The sequence below is a fragment of the Hyalella azteca genome, unplaced genomic scaffold, assembly GCF_000764305.2.
Source record: "Hyalella azteca isolate HAZT.00-mixed unplaced genomic scaffold, Hazt_2.0.2 contig493, whole genome shotgun sequence".
Classification (NCBI taxonomy): domain Eukaryota; kingdom Metazoa; phylum Arthropoda; class Malacostraca; order Amphipoda; family Hyalellidae; genus Hyalella; species Hyalella azteca.
In genome coordinates, this window is record NW_025930840.1 from 128,605 (window position 1) to 153,448 (window position 24,844).

The 24,844-nt window shown below is 41.3% G+C and overlaps 1 protein-coding gene across 1 annotated transcript in view; it reads right to left on the bottom strand.

Moving 5' to 3' along the window:
- Positions 1-2,020: 2,020 nt before the first annotated feature.
- Positions 2,021-24,844, bottom strand: part of LOC108678238 (extensin-1-like) — a 28,049-nt gene continuing 5,225 nt past the window's right edge. Inside the window, exons 2-3 of the mRNA XM_018166605.1 lie at positions 3,713-4,015; positions 2,021-3,557 (exon numbers count right to left, since the gene is read on the bottom strand). Of these exons, the coding sequence (XP_018022094.1) occupies positions 2,021-3,557; positions 3,713-4,015 (1,840 nt within the window). The remainder of the gene's footprint in view (positions 3,558-3,712; positions 4,016-24,844) is intronic.

Consider the following 24,844-nt stretch of genomic DNA (forward strand, 5'->3'; position numbering starts at 1 on the left):
CCACGGTATCATTGCACCGTAACTGCCACAGTACAGCAGCACTGCACCCCTCCACCACCGCACTGTAGGGCTGACCCAGTAACAGACGTCGAGGGCATTTCCGCAGGCTTCAGGTCGCTCACCTCAGCAAGTCTGACTAACTGAAGGTTAACGAACCTGAGTACCTGAGAACGAACCAAGCCTCGCCTCATGTCTACCGGTCAGTGACTTGCAGAGCTGGTCGTTGACATGTAGCGCTGATCAATGACTTTTGCAACGCAGGTCAGTGACATGCAGAGGAGGTCGTTGACCTGTAGCGCTGATCAATGACTTGCAGAGCAGGTCGTTGGCCTGTAGCGCTGCTCAATGACTTGCAGCGAAGGTCAATGACTTGCAGAGCAGGCAGTTGAACAGTTTAATAAGTGAATGCTTATCGTCTACAACAGTGGTTCCCAAACTTTTTCAGGCTGGCGCCCCTAGCTTTGGCTCGAGAGTGAATCTCCAGCGCCCCCCCCCCAACAGACACACATAAAAACAAACGCCTCTTTCTTGATATTTAGTATGCAGCAATTTTAAAAGAGAAAGGTTAACCGCAAATGTGTATTTCAAAAATAGAGCCCCATTTAGTAAACCAATATATTTTTTCACAGTTTTAACTGTTTCAGCACCAGAAATTCAAGACGGCTCGGACAAATTTACGGCCGGACTAGTGGTCGGTCTCGCAGCCGGTCTCTCGGCCAATCTCCAAATTCAGTGATCAAGGAATATCTCCCAAACGAATTAACGCCGCTCGTTAAAACTTGGAACACGTGTTCATTAGGACCTAACGGTGATATTTAGCTCGTGACAAATTTTAAATTTCACCTTCATTCGGAAGTTATATGGCAATACGGGCCGAAATTCGCAGTGATCAAAGAATTTCTTCCAAACTACTGAACAGATTCGAACGAAATTTTGAATATAAATTAATAACTATACCAAACGGTGATTTTTAGCTCGTGAAAATTTATTCGATTCGGAGTCATGTTCTACATGTGTTATGTACAAAATACACATCGTCAAACAAACGTACGAACTTCTGATTTCGACTTCGCGGACTGCCGCCCCCAAACTGCCCCTTTATTCCTCACCGCCCCCCCCCACCAGATCTTTCCACTGCCCACAGGGGGGCGATATCGCCCACTTTGGGAACCACTGGACTCTACAAGTAACCAGGCACAAGTTAATGTCATCGCGTAAATTGACTAACTAGTGAGAGAATAAGAGATTCTACTTGCAGACACAGCGACTATAGAAGCAGCGTAAACGGCAGCAAGAATAGCAGCAAGAACAGCAGCAATAAGCGCAAAAATAACAGCAGCCATAACAACAGGAATAGCTGTATGAACAGCAGTAATCACGGTAGCAGAAACAGCAGCAATAACAGCAGCAGATAACTGCAGCAATAACAGCAGCAGATAACTGCAGCAATAACAGCAGCAGATAACTGCAGCAATAACAGCAGCAGATAACTGCAGCAAGAACAGCAGCAAATAACTGCAGCAATAACAGCAGCAGATAAGTGCAACAATAACAGCATAAGATCATATTACGGATTATGTGTACGAATATCTTGCTGGTCCGCAATTTTCATAACTTTTACTTGCGGACATAAATGTCCCAATCCTGTTGCTGATCAGTTCGTTCCGAGGGAGCGCAGCCGTGCACCACCAATTTTGTGCACCAACAAGCCCAGAATCGAACGCCTTGGATCTCTCCGGACATCCACCAATCGACCGTGAACCACTCGGCTTTGTCCACCTCCGGCCTGGCATAAAACCTGCCGAGAACCACCAGGCCGCGGATCGAATATGACTTCCGGGCATCGTTAAATTACGTAATTCTACGTTCACCGTATCTAAGGTTAGGTTTCAGATAGCAAAGTTTTGTTCCAAAATTTATCGTCCTTCGACGAGTGACCGTTCGACCGAGGGCTGGTTCGACCCACGGCTTAGATACGGACGGCTTGAAGTGTTGAAGGCTACGTTCCGGAAGGCAGGAATCATGATGGTCCAATACATCCTGGGCAGTGGTGGTCTTGGTAATTTTGGTAAAGCAGGAAGGGAAAAAACAGCGAGTGAGGGCTCAGAGGAGCGGGAAGTGGAAGCGAATAAGCAGAAAAGTGGAACTGGAAGAGTATGGGAGTGGAAGAGTAGGGGAGTGGAAGAGTAGGGAAGTGAAAAAGTAGGGAAGTGGAAGAGTAGGGAAGTGAAAAAGTAGGGAAGTGGAAGAGTAGGGAAGTGGAAGAGTAGGGGAGTAGAAGAGTAGGCGAGTGGAAGAGTAGATGAGTGGGAGAGTAGGGAAGTAGAAAAGTGGGGAAGTGGAAGAGTGGGGGAGTGGAAGAGTAGGGGAGTGGAAGAGTAGGGAAGTGGAAGAGTAGGGAAGTGAAAGAGTAGGGAAGTGGAAGAGTAGGGGAGTGGAAGAGTGGGGGAGTGGAAGAGTGGGGGAATGGAAGAGTGGGGAAGTGGAAGAGTGGGAAAGTGGAAGAGTAGGGGAGTAGAAGAGTAGGGAAGTGGAAGAGTAGGGAGCTGGAAGAGTGGGGGAGTGGAAGAGTGGGAGAGTGGAAGAGTGGGGGAGTGGAAGAGTAGGGAAGTGGAAGAGTAGGGGAGTAAAAGAGTAGGTAAGTGGAAGAGTGGGGAAGTAGAACAGTGGGGAAGTGGAAGAGTAGGGGAGTAAATAAGTAGGGAAGTGGAAGAGTGGGGAAGTGGAAGAGTGGGGAAGTGGAAGAGTAGGGAAGTGGAAGAGTAGGGAAGTGGAAGAGTAGGGGAGTAGAAGAGTAGGGGAGTGGAAGAGTAGAGAAGTGGAAGAGTGGGGAAGTGGAAGAGTAGGGGAGTAGAAGAGTAGGGAAGTGGAAGAGTAGGGAAGTGGAAGAGTAGGGAAGTGGAAGAGTAGGGAAGTGGAAGAGTGGGGAAGTGGAAGAGTAGGGGAGTAAATAAGTCGGGAAGTGGAAGAGTGGGGAAGTGGAAGAGTAGGGAAGTGGAAGAGTAGGGGAGTAGAAGAGTAGGGGAGTGGAAGAGTAGGAGAGTGGGAGAGTAGGGAAGTGGAAGAGTAGGGAAGTGGAAGAGTAGTGGAGTAGAAGAGTAGGGAGGTGGAAGAGTAAGGAAGTGGAAGAGTAGGGGAGTAAAAAGTAGGGAAGTGGAAGAGTGGGGAAGTGAAAGAGTGGGGAAGTGGAAGAGTAGGGGAGTACAAGAGTAGGGGAGTAGAAGAGTAGGGGAGTGGAAGAGTAGGAGAGTGGGAGAGTAGGGAAGTGGAAGAGTAGGGAAGTGGAAGAGTAGTGGAGTAGAAGAGTAGGGAGGTGGAAGAGTAAGGAAGTGGAAGAGTAGGGGAGTAAAAAGTAGGGAAGTGGAAGAGTGGGGAAGTGAAAGAGTGGGGAAGTGGAAGAGTAGGGGAGTACAAGAGTAGGGGAGTAGAAGAGTAGGGGAGTGGAAGAGTAGGAGAGTGGGAGAGTAGGGAAGTGGAAGAGTAGGGAAGTGGAAGAGTAGGGAAGTGGAAGAGTGGGTAAGTAGAAGAGGGAAGAGTGGGGCAGTGGAAGAGTGGGGCTGTGGAAGAGTGGGGAAGTGGAAGAGAAGCAAGTGGAAGACAAGGGAAGTGGGAAGTGGAAGTGAGTACAGCGCGCAGGCTGAAAGTAAAAGAGCGCGGGCGGGTGACGTTGCAGCGACGTTGGTTCGTTCACCCGCGCCATGCCGTTACTTGCCTGACCTGCGCTACACTGCCGTTACTGCCGCTGCTACGGCGGCAGTGAGCGGCAACACTGCCGTTACTGCTGCTGCTACGGTGGCAGTGAGCGGCAACACTGCCGTTACTGCTGCTGCTACGGCAGCAGTGAGCGGCAACACTGCCGTTACTGCTGCTGCTACGGCGGCAGTGAGCGACAACACTGCCGTTACTGCTGCTGCTACGGCGGCAGTGAGCGACAACACTGCCGTTACTGCCGCTGCTACGGCGGCAGTGAGTGGCAACACTGCTGTTACTGCCGCTGCTAGAGGCAGTAGTGTCACTGCAGACACTCACAGACGAGGCAGTAACCAGTAATTCCATAAGCAAGTATCACGTCACGCTGGTCAGGAATATAAGACATGCTACAGCCCTGCAATTCATGCAACGCCTGCACGTTATACAAACTCACAGCCGAGCAAACAATGGCCCTGAGATTCATTACCGCGCTGTTAGAATGTAAACAAAACAGTACGAGCCACGTCACTATTTCCTGGAATCACTGAATTGCGTTGCAATCTGCCGGGAAGAGATAATTTGTTCTAAACCGTGAGCAGTTGATTGTGATTCAATGTCTGTTTATGTGACAGGCTGCTACGCTATACTGGCTCATGTGAAGCCATGGGACCTTCCACTGGCTCATGTGAATGCATGCGACATTTTACATGCTCATGTGAAGCCATGCGACACTCTACTTGCTCATGTGAATCGATGCGACACTCTACTGGCTCATGAGAGTCCATGCGACACTCTACTGGCTCATGTGAATCGATGCGACACTCTACTGACTCATGTGAGTCCATGCGACACTCTGCTGGCTCATGTGAAAACACATGAAGACATAACTCTCTGCCCTAGCTGTGAATCTATAGTAACTAACCTACCTATATTTCTAGAGACACATTCAGCCACTCCTCTAGCTGTATATTTACCGGCTGTTCTAGCTGCATATATAATGACAGTCTTAACTGTATATTTAGTGACTATCTTAGCAGTATATCTAGTGACTATCTTAGCTGTACATATTTACCAGATGTCCTATTTGCATATCTAGCGACTACTCTAGCTGTAGCTGCAACCCTAGATACATAACCTCTCTATCACAAGCAAGCTACCGCCGGAAGTCAAAGTCCTGCGGCAGCCAAATGAAGAGCAACTCGATGCGATGAGCAAACTTATCACGTAGCGGGGCAAGGTTTCTCTTCAATGAGGTCAGAGTACGAACTAATGCTGATCGAGATGGTGCTGAAGTGATGAAGTGATGATGAGGTGATTGCCAGGCATTCAGAGGTGATGATGAGGTGATTTCCAGGCATTCAAAGGTGATGCTGAGGTGACTATGTTACTTGTATGTATGTTAATGGCAAATTAACACGATGCTGCAGTTTATTTTATCATAAACCTTTTCTAAAAAGATGCAGCGAAATTAATTGCGAATACGGAACCGTATACTAGTTGAGGAATCAACTTGCATCCTGGCAAACTGCCAACTCGTGATTGAATTCTCAGATCACGATTATTATGCAAGTAAATCCTAGAGTAAACTCTAGCTGTGAAATTCAAGGCTATTGCTTCACCGCATACCGAATGGGGACATTGAAAACGGTACTGATGCTGCCACTATCGGTTCCAGTCCGTGTTGCACTGCCTCTCAGGCAGCTGTAGATTATATTGTTATTAATACTGCTACTAATACGTTTTTATTGGGATGCCTTAAACAGAATTTTTCAACCGAGTTGCATTTAAATGCAAAGTTTACCAGAGCCAGTTACATTATTATCATTTCTTCCAGAAAGACATGTCACTATAATTAACAAAATAAGGAGACTTGAACGGCTCAACGGAAGTTATCCTGGCTTTGGATTATCAAGACGACTGACCACAAGCAGGGCTCGTACGTCATACAAATCTCCTGCTCGAGGGGTAACTCAATTGTTGTGCGATAGCGCGACCTTCATCTCGATCTCTAAGTTAAGCTACATTTGATGGGCGTGAAGAATTTATGTAAAATCTTTTAATCCTGATGTGAAGGAAATTCGTATTAGAGTTGATTATATAATAACTGTTGCTTCTCTATTCCAGCATGAATTAATCTCATATATGCAGAGCTGGGCAGCGCTACTTTGAAATGTAGCGGCGCTACCGCTACCGCTACATGCCCTAAAGGTAGCGGGCGCTACCGCTACCGCTACGCCCACTAGATTGCAGCGAGCGCTACCGCTACCGCTACAGTAAAATGTAGCGCCGTTACATTAGCCGCTACAATGGCCAAAATTATTGGAAACCTCTAAATATTTATTGTTCTGCTATTAGGATTTACTCATAAACATTTAATGATAATGAAACATTTTCAAGCCATATCAATGCAACTTTATTGCAATTAACCTAACCGAACTAGTGCGGGTTAGATACAGTAAATAAAAGTTAGTTATTTTAATGTTTTACCTTCCTTACATGGATGTCTACTTGAATCTACCAATCTCAAAAATTATCCACATATACATATAAAAATCAGTCTTTTATTTGTATATATATATATATATATGTGGATTATTTTTGAGATTGGTAGAAAAAAGTAGACATCCATGTAGGGTAGGTGAAACATAAAAATAACTGCGTAAAAATAACTGTAAGCAAACTGAAACATGAAAAAATACCTGAAAGTGGTAACTGGTAACAACTTAACAAGTAACAACTAACATGTTGACACAAGTAACAGGCTGAGGTTGACTTTTTGACTTTTTTGACCCAAACTTTTTCAGGCTGGCGCCCCCTTTGGCTCCCTAGTGAATTTCTAGCGCCCCCCACAGACACATATAAAATCATACGCCTCTTTCTTGAAATTTAGTACGCTGCAATTTTAAAAGATAAAGGTTAAACACAAATGTGTATTTCACGAATAAAACCCCTTCTAGTGAACCAATATGTTTTTCAGCTGTTTTAACTGTTTCAGTACTAGAAACCTAGGACGTCTCGAGCAAATTTACGGCCGGACTCGTGGCCGGTCGCACGACCAATCTCAAAATTCAATTATCAATTAATATCTCCCAAACTAATGAACGCAGATTAATAAAACTTGGAAAACGTATTCATCATAACCTAACGCGGATTTTTAGCTCGTAAAAATTATTAAATTTTACCTTCATTCGTGAGTTATATTGCGATACAGGCCAAAATCCGCAGTAATCAGAGTATTACTTCCAAACTACTGAACAGATTTGAACGAAATTTTGAAAATACATTCCTTACTACCAAACGGTGATTTTTTAGCTTGTAAAAATTTTAGATTTTACCTTCGTTTGCGAGTTTTTTTTTTTTTATTTCACCGTCATTCTTGATTTCACACTTCCTTATATTCTGCCCGTATCGCCGGATAATTAGTCGCTTAAATTCGCGGCGATCAAGAAATTTCTTCTAAACTAATGAACAGATTTCAACGAAACTTTATATATAAATACCTAACCTCCCAACGGTGATGTTTAGCTCGTGACAATTTTTCTATTTTGCTTTCGTTCGCGAGTTATACAGATATAGGAGGAACGACTGGCTTTTCTACCGGACGGTTTAACCAGGAGCCGTTCACGTATATCCGTATATCGTATAGCCGTATAACTCGCAAACGAAAGCAAAACGAAAAATTTGTAGCGAGCTAAACATCACCGTTGCTGAGGTTAGGTATTTAAATACTAAGTTTCGTTCAAATCTATTCACTAGTTTTGGAAGAAATTTCTTGATTGTACGTATTTAAGCACGTATTGTTGTTTAAATCACGAATGAAGGTGAAATGAAAAAAAAAACTCGCGTACAAAGACGCAATCGAATAAATTCTCACGAGCTAAACATTACCGTTCGGTAGTTAGGACTGTAAATTCAAAATTTTGTTCGAATCTGTTCAATAGTTTGGAAGAAATTCCTTGATCCCTGTGAATTTCAGCCCGTATTGCCATATAACTGTGGTAAAAAAATTAAGGCAGAATTAAAAAAAATTTCACGAGCTAAACATTATTGTTAGATCCTAATGAATACGTGTACCAAGTTTCATGGAGTTAAGTTCAGTAGTTTGAGAGATATTCCTTGATCATTGAATTTGGAAATTGGCCGCTATATAGTCCGGCCGTTAATTTGTCCGAGACGTAAACCCAGGAGAGGTTAAAAAAGCAGATCTGGGTGAAAAAACCATCGCTGGGAGTCATGTGCTGCACGTGTTGTGTACAAATCGTCTAACAAACTTTGGAACTTCTGACTTTGACTTCGGACTGCCGCCCCCCCCCTACCGCCCCCAAACGCCCTCTTCTTCCTTACCGCCCCCCAAAATCTTTCTACTGCCCCTAAGGGGACGATATCACCCACTTTGGGAACCACTGATCTAAAGGCTTAATTTATAAATGTAGCGGTAGCGCTGTAGCGGCAAAACCTCGTATCGCTACTTAAATATGTAGCGGGCGCTACCGCTAACGCTACATTGCCTTAGAAGTAACGCCGCTACCGCTACCGTCACTGAAAATGTAGCTGCCGCTACATGTAGCGCGCTACTGCCCACCTCTGCATATATGTCATTGATATCATCTTATATTACATAGCCACGAAAAATGTACAACATCAAAAAGATTTCGTTTTTGTTTGATGTTATTGGCAATTAAGTTACGTCACCACACGCTCATGTGACGTCACCACACGCTCATGTGACGTCACCACACGCTCATGTGACGTCACCACACGCTCATGTGACGTCACCACACGCTCGTGTGACGTCACCACACGCTCATGTGATGTCACCACACGCTCATGTGACGTCACCACACGCTCATGTGATGTCACCACACTCTCATGTGACGTCACCACACGCTCATGTGACGTAACCACACTCTCATGTGACGTCATCACACGCTCATGTGACGTCACCACACGCTCGTGTGACGTCACCACATGCTCATGTGACGTCACCACACGCTCATGTGATGTCACCACATGCTCATGTGACGTCACCACACGCTCATGTGACGTCACCACACTCTCATGTGACGTCATCACACGCTCGTGTGACGTCACCACACGCTCATGTGACGTCATCACACGCTCATGTGACGTCACCACACTCTCATGTGACGTCACCACACGCTCATGTGACGTCACCACACGCTCACCTTGTCAGGAATGTGCGATGCACGGGGAAAATCCGTGCGATGGCATATATATATGCCTCCTAGGAAGCATTTGAAGCAGAGACTATATATTTCTGTCCCGACAAAGCACGTTGAAATAACGTTGATTACGAGTTAATTAAGTCAAAATAACGTAGTTGAAACAGGAATGAATCCAGGCTATTTTAACGTCAGATGCCTGGTGGATAATCATTGATTTCCTGAACATATATGGAAACATTTCCCTATCTCGAGTAACTATTATCAATAGCCACTATTACACTAAGATGTTGCAGATAAATTTATTGCATATGTGCTGTTCAAGTTGTCTATTCATGCTATTATTCGAGCCTATTTTTGCTAATTTATGTGCCTATTTTTATCATTTATGATAATTATTCATTTATTTGTCTTGTAGCAAAATATTTCTGCTGTTTAAGGTACATATTCATATGATTTAGGGACTTATTTATGCTGCATAGGGTAGATTTATTCTGCAATTGGTGCCGCCTACTCCCGTAGCATTAGGTACCTATTATTGCTGCACAATTTAGATATTTCTATGCATTAGTGACACATTTATGCTCCATTTGGTACCTATTTATTGATTGCCTCTAGGATATGTGTTGTGATCACCTTTAAATGAAAATTTCATCATTCACGCCCGAGACGACGAGCAGAGTTAGCGTCTCATTCATGGGAGTGAATTACGAGGCGAATTATTCATTGGAGACTGAGATCAAAAATTAAGGCATGAAAAAGTTCAGCGAGCAACTGTACAATATACAGTGAACGTTTTGGATGAAAAGTTGTACTTTAATTTTACTGAAAAACTGTTTTAAAAAAATCGTATTCAATGAGTACTTCAGTATGCAATAGTTTGAATGTCGCCGAAAGACAGTAGCCTTAAGCGCTGCATTAAATTATTGCGAAGACGAGTAAGTCGGATAAGCGACTGTTAGTGTAACAGACTGTGACTGTCGTAACTGTTGCCTACAGAGCGGGGTGGCGGAAAGACTGTAACTGTCGCCTATATAGTGCGGGGTGGTGGGAAGACTGTGACTGTCGCCTACAGTGCGGGGATGGTGGAAAGACTAACTGTCGCCTACAGTGCGAGGTGGTGGAATGACTGTACCTGTCGCCTACAGTGCGGGGTGGTGGAATGAATGTACCTGTCGCCTACAGTGCGGGGTGGTGAAATGACTGTAACTGTCGCCTACAGTGCGGGGTGGTGGAATGACTGTAACTGTCGCCTACAGTGCGGGGTGGTGGAATGACTGTAACTGTCGCCTACAGTGCGGGGTGGTGGAATGACTGTAACTGTCGCCTACAGTGCGGGGTGGTGGAATGACTGTAACTGTCGCCTACAGTGCGGGGTGGTGAAATGACTGTAACTGTTGCTTACAGTGAGGGGTGGTGGAATGACTGTAACTGTTGCTTACAGTGCGGGGTGGTGAAATGACTGTAACTGTTGCTTACAGTGAGGGGTGGTGGAATGACTGTAACTATCGCCTACAGTGCGGGGTGGTGGAATGAATGTACCTGTCGCCTACAGCACAGATTGTAGGCAAATTGACTGTGACTGTCCCGGCAGAACGTAAGCTGTGTTGCAGGATTCACGGTAGGCCTAACGCGCCTCCTCACATTCGCCCCAGCGCAAAAAAAAACAGCAACAGTAAGAGCTGTGCAAAAAAGCAATAATAGAAGAAATGAAAAAAATGATCCCGGAGTCTCGGAATTCAGAGCTCCGCTAGTCTACGTTGGTCGCGAATCCCAGGCGAGATGACGAGAAATTTTCCATTGCTCACGTAACGGAAAATTGTGTCAGATATTCGGACAAATTATTTTTGAAATCATAGTTTGTAATTCTTCGCTGCGTACTTTGTTGTGTGCAATAAATTTCTTGCGAAATGGTTTGCATTATGGATTCCGAACTTCGGGCTTTTTCATCAGATTATTTTCATTTTTTTTTTTCTTTCACACCTGCGGACCGTATTTTACTTATCAATAATGAATTCCACTTAAGTGTCCAGTTCATGTTGACATCGTCCAGTTATATTAACTAAATTTATTTTTTAAAAATCGTGGGAAGGATCTTGCACATCGCATATCTGCTGCCCGTTGTCAACTACAGAAGAAGAAACCAACAAGTATCAAAACTTATTTCTCAAAATGTTTCAATACATGTTTCTTAAAATATTTGCGAATATTTTTCCAGATAGAAACTATTTTTAGAATTTTTTAGCGTGATTTTATATTTCGCCAGCGCGCAGCTTACATCCGGCAAGACTAGTATAGCCGATCAAATTAGGACTACCTGAAGATTTATTCAACATGGAATTTTCCTGTTAAAAGTTCAAACGACTAGACTTTTGAATGTTGGAATCTACTTCATTCAAATAATTATGTAAGCACGCTATTGACACAACGCTTCCGTGATCCTGTTTAAACGGCTAAATTCATTCGTGAATGACATTTCTGTCATTATTTGGCGGCATAAAAGCCAGCGTGAGAGGATCGATACATAACTAAATTATACTAACGTAATCTGACCAAGAAACTTAGGCTTACATAATCTGCCGGGGAGCTTGGACTAACTTAATCTGACCGGTGAACTTGGACTAACATAATCTGACCTTGGAACTTTGATTAACATAATATGACCAAGGAACTTAGGCTAACATAATCTGACCGTGGAACTTAGGCTAACATAATCTGACCGGGGATCTTACACTAACATAATCTGAACGCGGAACTTAGGCTAAAATAATCTGACATAATCAATCTGGCCGGGGAACTTGGACTAACATAACCTGAACTAGGCGTTTAGACTAACACAATCTGACCAAGTAACTTAGACTAACTCAATCTGACCAAGTAACCTAGGCTAACACATTGTGACCAAGGTACCTCCCCGCCATAGGCTGGGCACAAGAAGGCTCAGCGCTGAGGCCGGTCGTAAGTTGCAACATCGCCTGAGGTCACATGCCAGCGACGGTCAGCCGGTCACCGTTAGGCCTGTGCAGGATAGAGTGGGAGAGTGAGTGAGAGTGCGAGGGGGAGAGTGAGTGGGGGAGTGAGAGTGCGAGGGGGAGAGTGAGTGGTGGAGTGAGAGTGCGAGGGGGAGAGTGAGTGGTGGAGTGAAAGTGCGAGGGGGAGAGTGAGTGGTGGAGTGAAGAGAGTGCGAGGGGGAGAGTGAGTGGTGGAGTGAGAGTGCGAGGGGGAGAGTGAGTGGTGGAGTGAGAGTGCGAGGGGGAAGAGTGAGTGGGAGAGTGAAGGGGTTGAGGACGCGTCTGAGGAGCAGGTTGAGTGGGAGTGTGAGTGAGAGTGCGTGGGGGAGAGTGATGAGGGGAGGGTGCGATGCGGACAGTGAGTGAGAAGTGATGGGGAGAGTGCGTGTGAAAGATAGTGTGAGAGAGTGAGTGAGAGTGCGAGGATGAGAAAGAGAGTGAGGATATAAGAATTCAAGACTCGTGGTATTAGAGAAGAAATTAATAAGAAGGCAGGATTGAGAGAGAGTGGAACTGATGAGTGCTGTGAAGCTAAAATTCTGATACCAAAATAGAACAAAGTGGCACGGGCTTTAGGAAAGTAAAGTAAAAAAGGCTGCATGAAAAATGGAAGAAAACGTCGATGATGAAGGGCAAAAATAGTAATAATTGTTGTATAAAAGTAAAAGCGACAATAATTGTGGCAGAAAAGTAACAGTGATACAAGAGAGGGGCAGGAGGCGGATGAGAAAAAAGTGAAAAATTTACAAAAAATACCAAAAATGAAAATAAAAGTAATAAACAAGATACACAGTTGAAATACAGAAGGCGATATGAGATAAGGACGAATACAAGACGACGTCTAAGAGGAAAATGTTGCTCAGTGAGTCTGGCCGAAAGCGGTTCACTGCAAACCTCTCGCCGCAAATTCAATGGAGTTTCGGGTTAGGGTTTAAATAACACGAACATGGGCACGCAAACACGAATGACACGGGCCGATGCTTAGAAAATACGTGAGCTATGAAGGGAGTATTTACGATATCCATATGTCACGTTTAATAACACTTGCAGCATATAATAACACTTGCCACATATAACAACACTTGTCACATATAATAACACTTGTCACATATAATAACACTTGTCACATATACATAGTAACATTGCCACATATAATAACACTTGTGACATACAATAATACTTGTCACATATAATAACACTTGACACATATAATAACACTTGTCACATATAATAACACTTGCCCCATATAATAACACTTGTCCCATATAACAACACTTGTCACATATAATAACACTTGTCACATATAATAACACTTGCCACATATAGTAACATTGCCACATATAATAACACTTGTGACATACAATAATACTTGTCACATATAATAACAATTGTCACATATAATAACACTTGACACATATAATTGCACTTGTCACTTGTCACATTTCTCGATAAAGAAGAAGTTCCCAATAATGAAATTGGTGTATCTTAGACATGATTGGTTGCGTGTGACCGACAGATAAATAATATTGAAAAAATCACAATTTTTAGATAACAGTTGACCTGCAGATGAAACTTGTCCAAAAGCAGCATCATAAGGGGCGGATATACAGAAAGTATGAGCGCCTGATCTAGAGATTATGTATGCCTGATTTAAAGATTATAGACTCTTATTCTAGAGATTATACGACTCCTAATCAAGAGATCATACGTGCCTGATCTAGAAATGAGACGCATTCGATCGCGAGATAATACATACCAAGGGTTAAGGATACGTAACACGTACGGGTTAAGGAGCCTGATACAGAGATTATGTGTTTCTGATCTAGTGATTATACGTTCCTGAAATGTATATTATGCTAAAATGAGCAGAAGATTATGCGTGCCTGAAAAAAGATTATGCGTATACACGATAACGAGATTCAACGAGCCTGGTGTAAATATCATGCGTGCCTGAAATATTGCTAATACGCTCCGAATCTATTGATTATTCGCTCTTAATCAAGGGATTAGGCGCACAGGGATTGCGTTCGCCTGTATTAGACATTATTGTGTGTACAGATTGTGTCCACGAAGAATAAACGCTCAGTGCAAATAAATCATCCCTCATAGTCAGATGAGGCGAGGATGATTACAAGATAGTTGATTGTACATGCCATGTACATGCTAAACTAAACTTCCCCGATAAGGTATTATACCTATAAGTAGTCCGGAATCAGTAAATGAAAATTGTATTTTAATTGTTTGATGATGAGAATTCTTACAGACGAGGAGAAAATTAAATGTTGCAATGAAAGAGGGCTCAACATCTTGGTTCCGTGTTTCTGACATGTCGGTCCTTTGTGCCCTACATGTTAGTCCCGTGGGCCCGATATGTCGGTCCCGTGTGCCCGACCTGTCAGTGTCGTGTGCCCGACATGCCGGTGGCGTACGCCCGATGACCTCAGAAGCTGCACTACGTTTCATGATGGAATGGAAGCTTGCCAGGACAAAAGTAGTATGGAATGAAACAGTCGATAGAGATAAACATGAAGAAGGCCATGAAACAGGGGCCAAGTGCATGGAGGCGGCTGGAGGAGTGGACGAAACAGAGGCCATGTGGAGGCGGCTAGGAGAGTGGATGAAACAGGGGCCAAGTGGAGGCGGCTGGAGGAGGGATGATGCCGGATGCTCCAGCCCAGGCTGCTGGAGCGCCCAGCTGCGATAAACTGATCCATTGACCCAGATCTGCGTGGGGGGCGTTGAGAGGGGGAGTGGGAAGGAATGAGAGGGGAGCGAGAAGTGGGGAGTTGGGAGAGTGGGGAGCAAGGAGGGCATGGAGCGGAGAGGGGAGGCAGGAGCGGAGAGAGGGAAGGAGTGGGGAGAGTGGGAAGTTGAAGGAAGGTAAATAGTGTTTGAGAACAGACATGGCAGGTCTGCTTTCAATGACAGACATGGCAGGTCTGCTTTCAATGACAGACATGACAGGTCTTCTGTCAATGACAGACATGGCAGGTCTGCTGTCAATGACAGACATGGCAGGTCTGCTGTCAATGACAGACATGGCAGGTCTGCTGTCAATGACAGACATGGCAGGTCTACTCCTAATTACAGACACGACAGGTCTGTTCTGAGTGGCAGACAAATCAGTTCCGCGATAGTGAGTGGCATGAGTAGCGGGAGTGTAAAGTTTAGGCGCCTAGGGTGATTGTGATGACTTGGATGAATGCTGTGGGTGGTGATATCATATTATACAATAACAGAATGTAGTCTTTCAGAATACCAGAATTCTGTATTTCAAATCATATTAAACAATAACAGAATGTAGTATTTCAGAATATCAGGATTCTGTATTTCAAATCATAATAAACAATAACAGAATATAGTGTTTCAGAATATCATGATTCGGTACTTCAATGTCTCAGAATTCCGTATTCTAAAGAAGTTTCTTGATGTAGAATTCCCCAGGCATCAAAAGGCAGTAATCGCATGCCTGAAAATGTGATATGCAATCCTGGATATCAGGATGATATTTCTCAAGTATATTATAAACAAGATTCTTAAGTATCGTGATTCTGCATTCCATCAGTACAGGATAAAAATTCAGCATTTATTTTATCATCATTGCGCTGCTACTTCTTTGTTATTAGCTTCAATCAACGTTAGCTAGCCTTCTCACCCCACGTGTTGCCTTCTCACCCCACGTGTTGCCTTCTCGCCCCCACGCGTTGCCTTCTCACCCCACGTGTTGCCTCTGTCTCTTATACACATCTAGATGTGTATAAGAGACAGGTGCGAGGTGGTGGAATGACTGTACCTGTCGCCTACAGTGCGGGGTGGTGGAATGAATGTACCTGTCGCCTACAGTGCGGGGTGGTGAAATGACTGTAACTGTTGCCTNCATTCAAAATAATTTTCATCATTCAAAATAATTTTCATCATTCAAAATAATTTTCATCATTCAAAATAATTTTCATCATTCATAATAATTTTCATCATCAAAAATAATTTTCATCATTCAAAACGATTTTCATCGTTAAAATGTACGTGTTAATTCAAAATGAATGTTGTTTCGTTTCTCCTCACATGACTCTGGAGCATCCACTGAAAAAAATCTTAATGATATTTTTGTCTCTCTCTAAAAAACATATATATATTCGTATATTTAGAGTAGAGCTTCCCATGAAGACAAGTACGATTAAAGAGCACTTTTGCCACTCAGCTTCTTCATTTTACATTTTTAAACATTTGTTTAATATCTTCACTAAAGAGCGAATGCGTCACTTGATTTTACCAAGCTCTTCTTTGAAGAAATTTAAGACTAGTTCACTCTACAGCTAAGCTATAATTATTAGACAGCTTGAGAAAATAAACTCTGAAGAAGTATTTAATAAAAAAGGCGTTCAATTTAATTGAAGCGCAAAATTTGATTGATATGAACGAGTATATCCTCTGTTTTACACGTTGCTCGAGCGAACGATGTCTTCTTGAAAAAAATTTCTTACACACGTTTAAAATTATTCAGGACAATTAAATTTGCAAAATTACGCTTATGACGAGGAAATAGAGATAAATTAATAAAAATTAGATTATAAATCCGTGTAAATTTCTGCTTGGGAAATAGCTTGTATTGATGCCATTATATGAACGATTATAAAAATTCGCGACACGGAAAAACTGTATAGGCTTACGGGCGTCTGGGGTCCGTGTCGTGCGCGAGTCTCGCCAATTTGGATAGGCCTCGTGTTGCAAGCGCCGGTAGGCCTAAGCCTTGCCATGCGAACAGCTTTGTGAATCCTACCGTGCCTTGACATCATTCCTGCCGTGCCTTGACATCATTTCTACCGTGCCCTAACATCATTCCTGCCGTGCCTTGACATCATTTCTACCATTTTGGTGTTGGAATGGTCAAGATTTCCAGACAACTTTAGTTAATACCTTGCGAATAGCAATGATAGTAATTAACGTGCAATTTGAACTGAAAAATGAATTTACTTGCAATTTGAGCTGAATTTACTTGAGTTTTTGCTGTAATATCCTATAATTATATTTTTAACAAATATCCTTATATGTTGTTAAATTATTATAGGGAAATGTCTCAAATTGTTCGGATCAACAAAGTCGGAACAAATAAATAATTTATTCAATGAAGCGCCTAGTATTGTAAATAAATATCACGATTTTTTGTGGAATGGCGATTTTTTTTAATTCTGCAGAAATAGACAAAGCTTGCAGAAGAATAAATTCCCGATTGAATTGAGGGGAGGACTGATGTAAATCTGAGGAAAACATTATGGAAAGAAAATATCATCTGCTCCGTTATTAATTCGTATAAAAGTTAAGCTCCAGTAGACTCACTTAAAATTGAGGCATATTGAGAAAATGCCTTGCGTGGAGCGAATTTGAACCCTGCTCCTTTACATTAGTTATGAACTTGAACCCTGCTCCTTTACATTAGTTATTTTGGAGGAGTGTGGATGCACAACATGCACAACGTTGACAATAATTATTTCATCAGACAATGTATGATATATATAATAAATCATTAAAAACGATCTCTGAAGAATTCAAGGGCATAAGATTAAGGCGAGTAATGCCTAGAACCTGTCATTCTTCCTAGACTCTCACATCTTCCTGGAACTAAAAGCCGTGAAGCAGAAGAGCGAGAAGTATGAGAATTTTATGTCTAGACTTTCTCTATGTTAATATTATAAGGGAACTAATTTATGCACATCTTTTTAAGTGTTTTTTTATATATTTGTCAGAGGTTATGTGTGTTTGTAAACTTGCTCACTTAATATATAGAGGTTCTCAGAGTGCGTATCCGTGACAGATTTCATGTCGGGATATTACATGGAATAAAATATTTGATAGTGATCTAGATACGAGATTTTTAAAAATAGGAGAAGAAGTTGGACTAGAAAATTGTTTCTTATATAAATGTGAATTTTATTCGAACAATAAAAAGTCATTTCAAATTTCTTAAGGGGACTTGAATGGGAGAATAGGTAGCATAGAAAATCATCTCGACTCAAAACAACGGGATTTCCAAATTGCTTTTCAAAATGTTAGAGGCAACGCCTAGGTAAACTTCTAGTATTTTATATATTTAAGTTCTTCAGAAGTTGCACGGAAAAACTCAAGGCTTTCATCAGCCGTCCTAACTCAACTTATCCACAACATTGTGATACCAATTTAATTGAATTACATTTAACGAATAAGATGTTTTTTTCATGTTACTTGCTATGCAAAATTATACTACGAACTCAGTAGCAAAAGAGGACTTTTTTGTCAAAAGCATAGCCGATACATGCGATGTTTTCTTCTATTAATTTTTTCTATCATTAAAAATTTTTATTCCTAATACAATTTTTATTAATACATTGTTGAGTTATCTTCGCAAACTCATAATATCTAATATCATTAATTTTCCATTCCACGGTGCAATTCAAAAGCTTATGACACCACCGGCTTTTAACGATCTCGGCAACAAGCGTTGCTTCTTTTTCGATTATTTTTCTGGTCATAAAACATGCGGCCGCAAATATTCCCCATGAGTGCACCGAGCAAAATATCACTCGAGAAAAACTGAATTCGATGAATGGGAATTAAAATCTTGCGGTCAGTCGGTCGCTGGTCGCGCGCCTGCGGCCCGACTGTGGCTTGCCAGGAGATACATTCAAACTTTTTTGCCCGTACGGACGTTCAACATAAATGATTTTAAGTTCATCAAAATTCATGAATATATAATATTATGCTCTAGTTAACATACGTATAGGTGCCTCGGAAAAAATTATTGTTGAAGAATGTTATAAATTTATAATTAACGAAAGTTTCATGGTCACTTTCGAGTTAAAGCTCGCACTTGTGAGGAACCCAAACAAATCCGAATTTTCAGTTTTTCATTTTGAAAAGAAGTTGAGAACCATAGATAATTTGATGCCTGGCTTGTCGGTAGCTTCCGCTTCTGTTGTATTAGCCCGGCAACAGCCGGATTACTGGAAGAAAGTGACTGAGCAAAAGTGTATTGAAACTAAGCACAAAATAATGGTTTATTGATTACAAAAAAATCTACAACCCTGCTATTAAAAAAATATGAAAACCTGAATACTCGTGGGTCAAAAAGTAACGTTGAGTTTGCAATGGGAATATGGCACTAAACCTTTTTTCTGATAAAGGGAGAATGGAAATACAGGAAGTCTTTATTTGTAAGGTCTTTGAATGAAAAATGGCAAATAATTGCAGTTCATTACTGTGAAAGGAAATACACATGCCTTTGATTCTATCCTGAAATCGAAACGTTGTGTTCAATACTGGCACCTATAGCACGCTAGTTTGTGTTTGGAAAAACCCAAACTTAATCTTTGTGTTAGAATTAGAAAGAAAACAACGTGGAGCTGCAAATAAGTAAACCAGGGCCTAAGCCCCTTACAAATTACCCAGTCATCCTGAGTTGTGAACCTGCAAAACAAGCCAGCCTAGATTAAGACTCGGTTGACGTGAGTTTGGGCAGCCAGCTTACTTTAAGTCTGATAACCCATCATCTTGCCGAATTTAAGCTTCTAAATCTGCAAGAATAATGAAATGAAGCCTAAAAACTGACCAGAAAACAACGAAGGCTTGCATGCCTGTTGCCCGGCCAAGTTTCAAGGTCTCTGTAAGGGCGCTCCTCAAGTTCAAGGGCAAGACCAGCCCTTACTTTCAAGGCCACAATAATACCAGGCCGTCATTAGAATACGAAAAAATACGGGTAGCGACTTCGTTGCACGAAAAATATCGGGAAAAAATTTCCTGCCTTGACGAGACGCAAAAAAAAATAAAAATAAGACGTAGTGATGGCACGTGGGATTGATTAATGCTACGTCCTACACGTAGGATTAATATATGATTTTGCACGTATGATTAAATGCATAGTCATGCACTTGGGATTAATGCTTCGTCTTGCATGTAGGATTAATGCTGCGTCCTGCACGTAGGATTAATGCTGCGTCCTGCACGTAGGATTAATACATAGTCATGCACGTGAGATTAATGCTGCGTCCTGCACGTAGGATTAATACATAGTCATGAACGTAGGATTGATGCAGCGTCCTGCACGTAGGATTAATACATAGTCATGCAGGTAGGATTAATACTGCGTCCTACACATGGTATCAGCGTTGCGTTCTGCGCAGCATTACCCCTACGTCTTTATAGAACCTTCAGCCTGCGCCCGCACCCTGCCAAACTGTAACATGTAACATGCATGCCTCAACATGCACACGTCACCCTGTATAACATGCATGCCTCAACATGCACACGTCACCCTGTATAACATGCATGCCTCAACATGCACACGTCACCCTGTATAACATGCATGCCGCAACATGCACACGTCACCCTGTATAACATGCATGTCGCAACCTGTACGCGTTACTTAAAAAAAATTTGTTTAATATTAATTGCAAATTTCACTCACAAATCCAGATTAGGGATCTAGAATGCGAGATCGTCGCGCAACTTAGGTTGAACTTCTACAATACTGGCGCTGGTGATAATATAACGTTGATTGAACGTTGTTTCAACGAAATTATCCCGGGATCAACGTTATTTCAACATCGTTTACCAGGAGGAGGGGGGGTTCTATAATTCCCTCCGTTGCTTTAAGTGACTCAAAATGCGGAAAAGAAAAAAGAAATGGACCATTAAAATCAAAAGTATTGGGACATGCATGCAAAAAAAAGAAGGATTTGAATAAATTTTATAATGTGCCCGAAGTTAACGTTTACGTGGTGATATTGTTCAATAGGTAAATATTTATTTATACCTACTTAGTTTGTACATTTATTTCGCAAACTGACCAATTACTGAGAAGGAATGACAATTACGAGTTAATTAATTCATCGAATGTTAATTGAAAACGTTTAGGAGACCAGCTCCACCATCAGACCAAAACGTCCATTGCAGAATAGAACATTTAAATGAAAATAGGGTGAATTTGCTTGCCTTAGCTTGCCACAACATTTTTTAAAATTTTCCTCCATTTTCTAAATAATAAGGCATTAATACAAATTCAAATTCGCTGCATTGTACAATGAGGTACCCATGAATCACAGCTTGTGTCACTGAAATTGCGTTGCGTAATTCAAAATACTTGAACGATAAAAATGCCTCAAATTCTTAAATTTTCAGCTATCCACGTCATTAGACACCAGAGTTTGAATGTCAACAAATTTCCCGATAATTATTAAGCCATTTAATTCAGAAGCTAAAAAGCTATCGATACGGTTGTGCAAAAAATCCTATCAAATACCCTTAACAATTTTTTCTAATGGTTTTTCTTTCTAATCTTTAGCTCTTGAACGAAAGTTCCAACCGCAAACTTTCCCTTTTTACTATCCACCAACTTTTTCAGAGCTCAATGGAAGCAATGCCTAGGATGATATTTTTTATCGTATCTTTTTTTATTTCTATTTAAAGGGATTTAAATTTTAAGGCTGCCTACCATTTTTTAAGGTTGAAATTTCTTTGTGAACAGAAGAAATAAAAAAGTAGAGCAGCAAATAATTCCTTAGTTATTTATTAATATATTATAAACACATGAATAGTCTTTTGTAATACATTAATAAATAAATACTTTCCATTCATGATAGTTTTCTTCGTTGTTATTCAAGATGTATGGTCATAGCTAAGAACTCTTACCGTAGTTCCTCACTCTCCCTGATCTGTGCTACTGGGATAGATGTAAGCATCGTATTTTTGCACATAAAATTCAAGACCAAAATATCGAATATTTCGTAATTCCCATCAGTAAAAGTTTTTCCTAAATATAGTTATATGTGTTATCTTGGTATAGCATTGAGTGTTACTTTTGCTCAGATATTTGTAATTAATATTCGAAACCAACATGACGAAAACTTCGGAATTCACAGCAGTAAATTTTATCTTAGTATAGCTATAAGTTAAAAACTTAAAAGCAAAGAAAACTCCATAAAAATTCATAGTATCTTTAAAGAAAACGTTTCGGAGTCCAGCTCCATCGTCAGTTCGAAATTCTAGAACACAGATAAATCAGTAATTAGTACAGTCATGATTGCAACAAAAAACCTAAGCTGTAAAACCTATCTATTTACAATTTCAAGCGTGTAAGAGCTAAAAGCTAAGTTCAAACTAGGCCTCTGTTTAAAAATATACAATGATTCTAAAATGCGCAAATCAGAAACACCGGAACTGGAAGCTAAAACTTTGAAGTCACTGTCAGACACTGGAACATCGCACTGCTCGGCGTGAGCCCGCACAGCTGAATGAGGTGGGCGCGACAGTAAGTTACCAGTTCTACAACTCCTGCCCTTATGTTCTGCGACCCTAGAATAAAGATTGCGAGACGTCATCCCGACGTACGCAGATGCACTAAGTATTTCGCAAATGTTAACCTACGTGTTATATTGGTCAACCATTTTAAAATCGGTTCTTTTTTTAGGTACAAAGATACTCTCCCTATGCATATGCGAGCGTCCCTAGTTTATGAATATAGTTGTGCACGATGTGCATCTGCGTGCGTCGGGATGACGTCTCGCAATCTTTATTCTAGGGTCGCAGAACATAAGGGCAGGAGTTGTAGAACTGGTAACTTACTGTCGCGCCCACCTCATTCAGCTGTGCGGGCTCACGCCGAGCAGTGCGATGTTCCAGTGTCTGACAGTGACTTCAAAGTTTTAGCTTCCAGTTCCGGTGTTTCTGATTTGCGCATTTTAGAATCATTGTATATTTTTAAACAGAGGCCTAGTTTGAATTTAGCTTTTAGCTCTTACCCGCTTGAAATTGTAAATAGATAGGTTTTACAGCTTAGGTTTTTTGTTGCAATCATGACTGTAATAATTACTGATTTATCTGTGTTCTAGAATTTTCGAACTGACGATGGAGCTGGACTCCGAAACGTTTTCTTTAAAGATACTATGAATTTTTGTGCAGTTTTCTTTGCTTTTAAGTTTTTAGTGAATTTGCGATTAAAGCAAACAAGTGACATTATTAGCTATAAGTTGTTTTGGTATAGTATCAAGTGTTAGTTTAACTCACATATTTGTACACAAAATTTGAAACCAACATAACGAATATTTCTGAATTTACTCTAAGGATAGATATAAGTGTTCTCTAAGTATTGGTTATGAGTGCTAGCTAAGTACAATTTTTTTACAAAAAATTTGTGACCGATGGCACGAATATTTCTGAATTTACTCTAAGGATAGATGTAAGTGTTAGATAAGTATTGGTTATGAGTTCTAGCTATATACAAATTTTTTACGCGAAATTTGTAACCGATGGCATGAATATTTTTGAATTCACACGACCAAAACTGGTTCTAGCTTCGCCCTGCCCTTGGGATCAGTCACGAGCCGGAGAACGAACCGGCCGCACTATGTCGGTCCTGCCGGGGGTAGACCAGCGCTATATATGGTGCAGGTTCTCTAGTATGAGAATACTAGCTTGCAAATAATACTAGTACTAGCTTGCAAAAAATACTAATACTAGCTTGCAAAAATACTAGTACTAGTTTGCAAAATAATTATATTGACTTGCAAAAATAATAGTACTAGCTGGCAAAAAATACTAGTACTAGCTGGCAAAAAATACTAGTACTACGTTGCAAAAATACTTATACTAGCTTGCAAAATACTAGTACCAGCTTGCAAAAATACCAGTACTAGCTTGCAATAAATACTTGTTCTAGCTTGCAAAAAAATACTAGTACTATCTGGCAAAAATACTAGTACTAGCTTACAAAATATACTAGTACTAGCTTGCAAAAATACTTATACTAGCTTGCACAAAATACTAGTGCTAACTGGCAGTAAATATTAGTACTAGCTTGCAAAAAATACTAATACTAGCTTGCAAAAATACTAATACTAGTTTGCAAAATATACTAGTACTAGTTTACAAAATACCCAATACGGGCAGGAAAAAAACATAAATTTAACGGATTTTCAAAGAATTGGCAACAAATAACGTAAGGGTAACCGGAAAAACTTTAAAATGAATGGGTTTTCACTGAATTGTTAATAAATCATGTACGTGCAGGCGGTAAAGCGTTGTATTGCCTGTCGTTGTAACGTCGTAATGAACTGCGAACAATAAACGTTGCTGACGTAAAAAATATATGAGATGAACAAAGTTCTATTAAAATGTTAACTAATAAGCGTAAAGAACTAGAAAATATCGACTTTGATCTTAGTGAGATAAAAAAAAGAGGCTAAACACATGATTTTTGAATCATTAACTATTGTTACGTCTAATGAGGCCAAACATCAAAGAGGCCATATATCAACAAAAAAAGCACTCATGTCTCATTAAAACATATATCAATTGAAACGGCCCATGCCTCATGAGGACACCACACATCAAAGAGGCCGCAAGAGGCTCATGAGGCCACATATCAAAAATGCTTCATGTCGTATGGGGCCACATATCAAAGAGACCCCATGTCTCATGAGGCCGTAGATCAAAGTGGCCTCATGTCTCGTGAGGACACATATCAAAGTGGGGTCATGTCTCATGAGGCCACATATTAAAGAGGCCCCATGTCTCGTGAGGCCGTAGATCAAAGTGGCCTCATGTCTCATGAGGCTACACATCAAAGTGGGGTCATGTCTCATAAGGTCACATATCAAAGTGGCCTCATGTCTCATGAGGCTACACATCAAAGTGGGGTCATGTCTCATGAGGCCACATATCAAAGTGGCCTCATGTCTCGTGAGGACACATATCAAAGTGGCCTCATGTCTCATGAGGCTACATATTAAAGAGGCCCCGTGTCTCATGAGGCCAAATATCAAAGAGGCCCTATGTCTCATGAGGCCACATATCAAACAGGCCCCATGTCTCATGAGGCCACATATCAAAGAGGCCCTATGTCTCATGAGGCCACATATCAAAGAGGCCCCATGTCTCATGAGGCCAAATATCAAAGAGGCCCCATGTCTCATGAGGCCACATATCAAAGAGTCC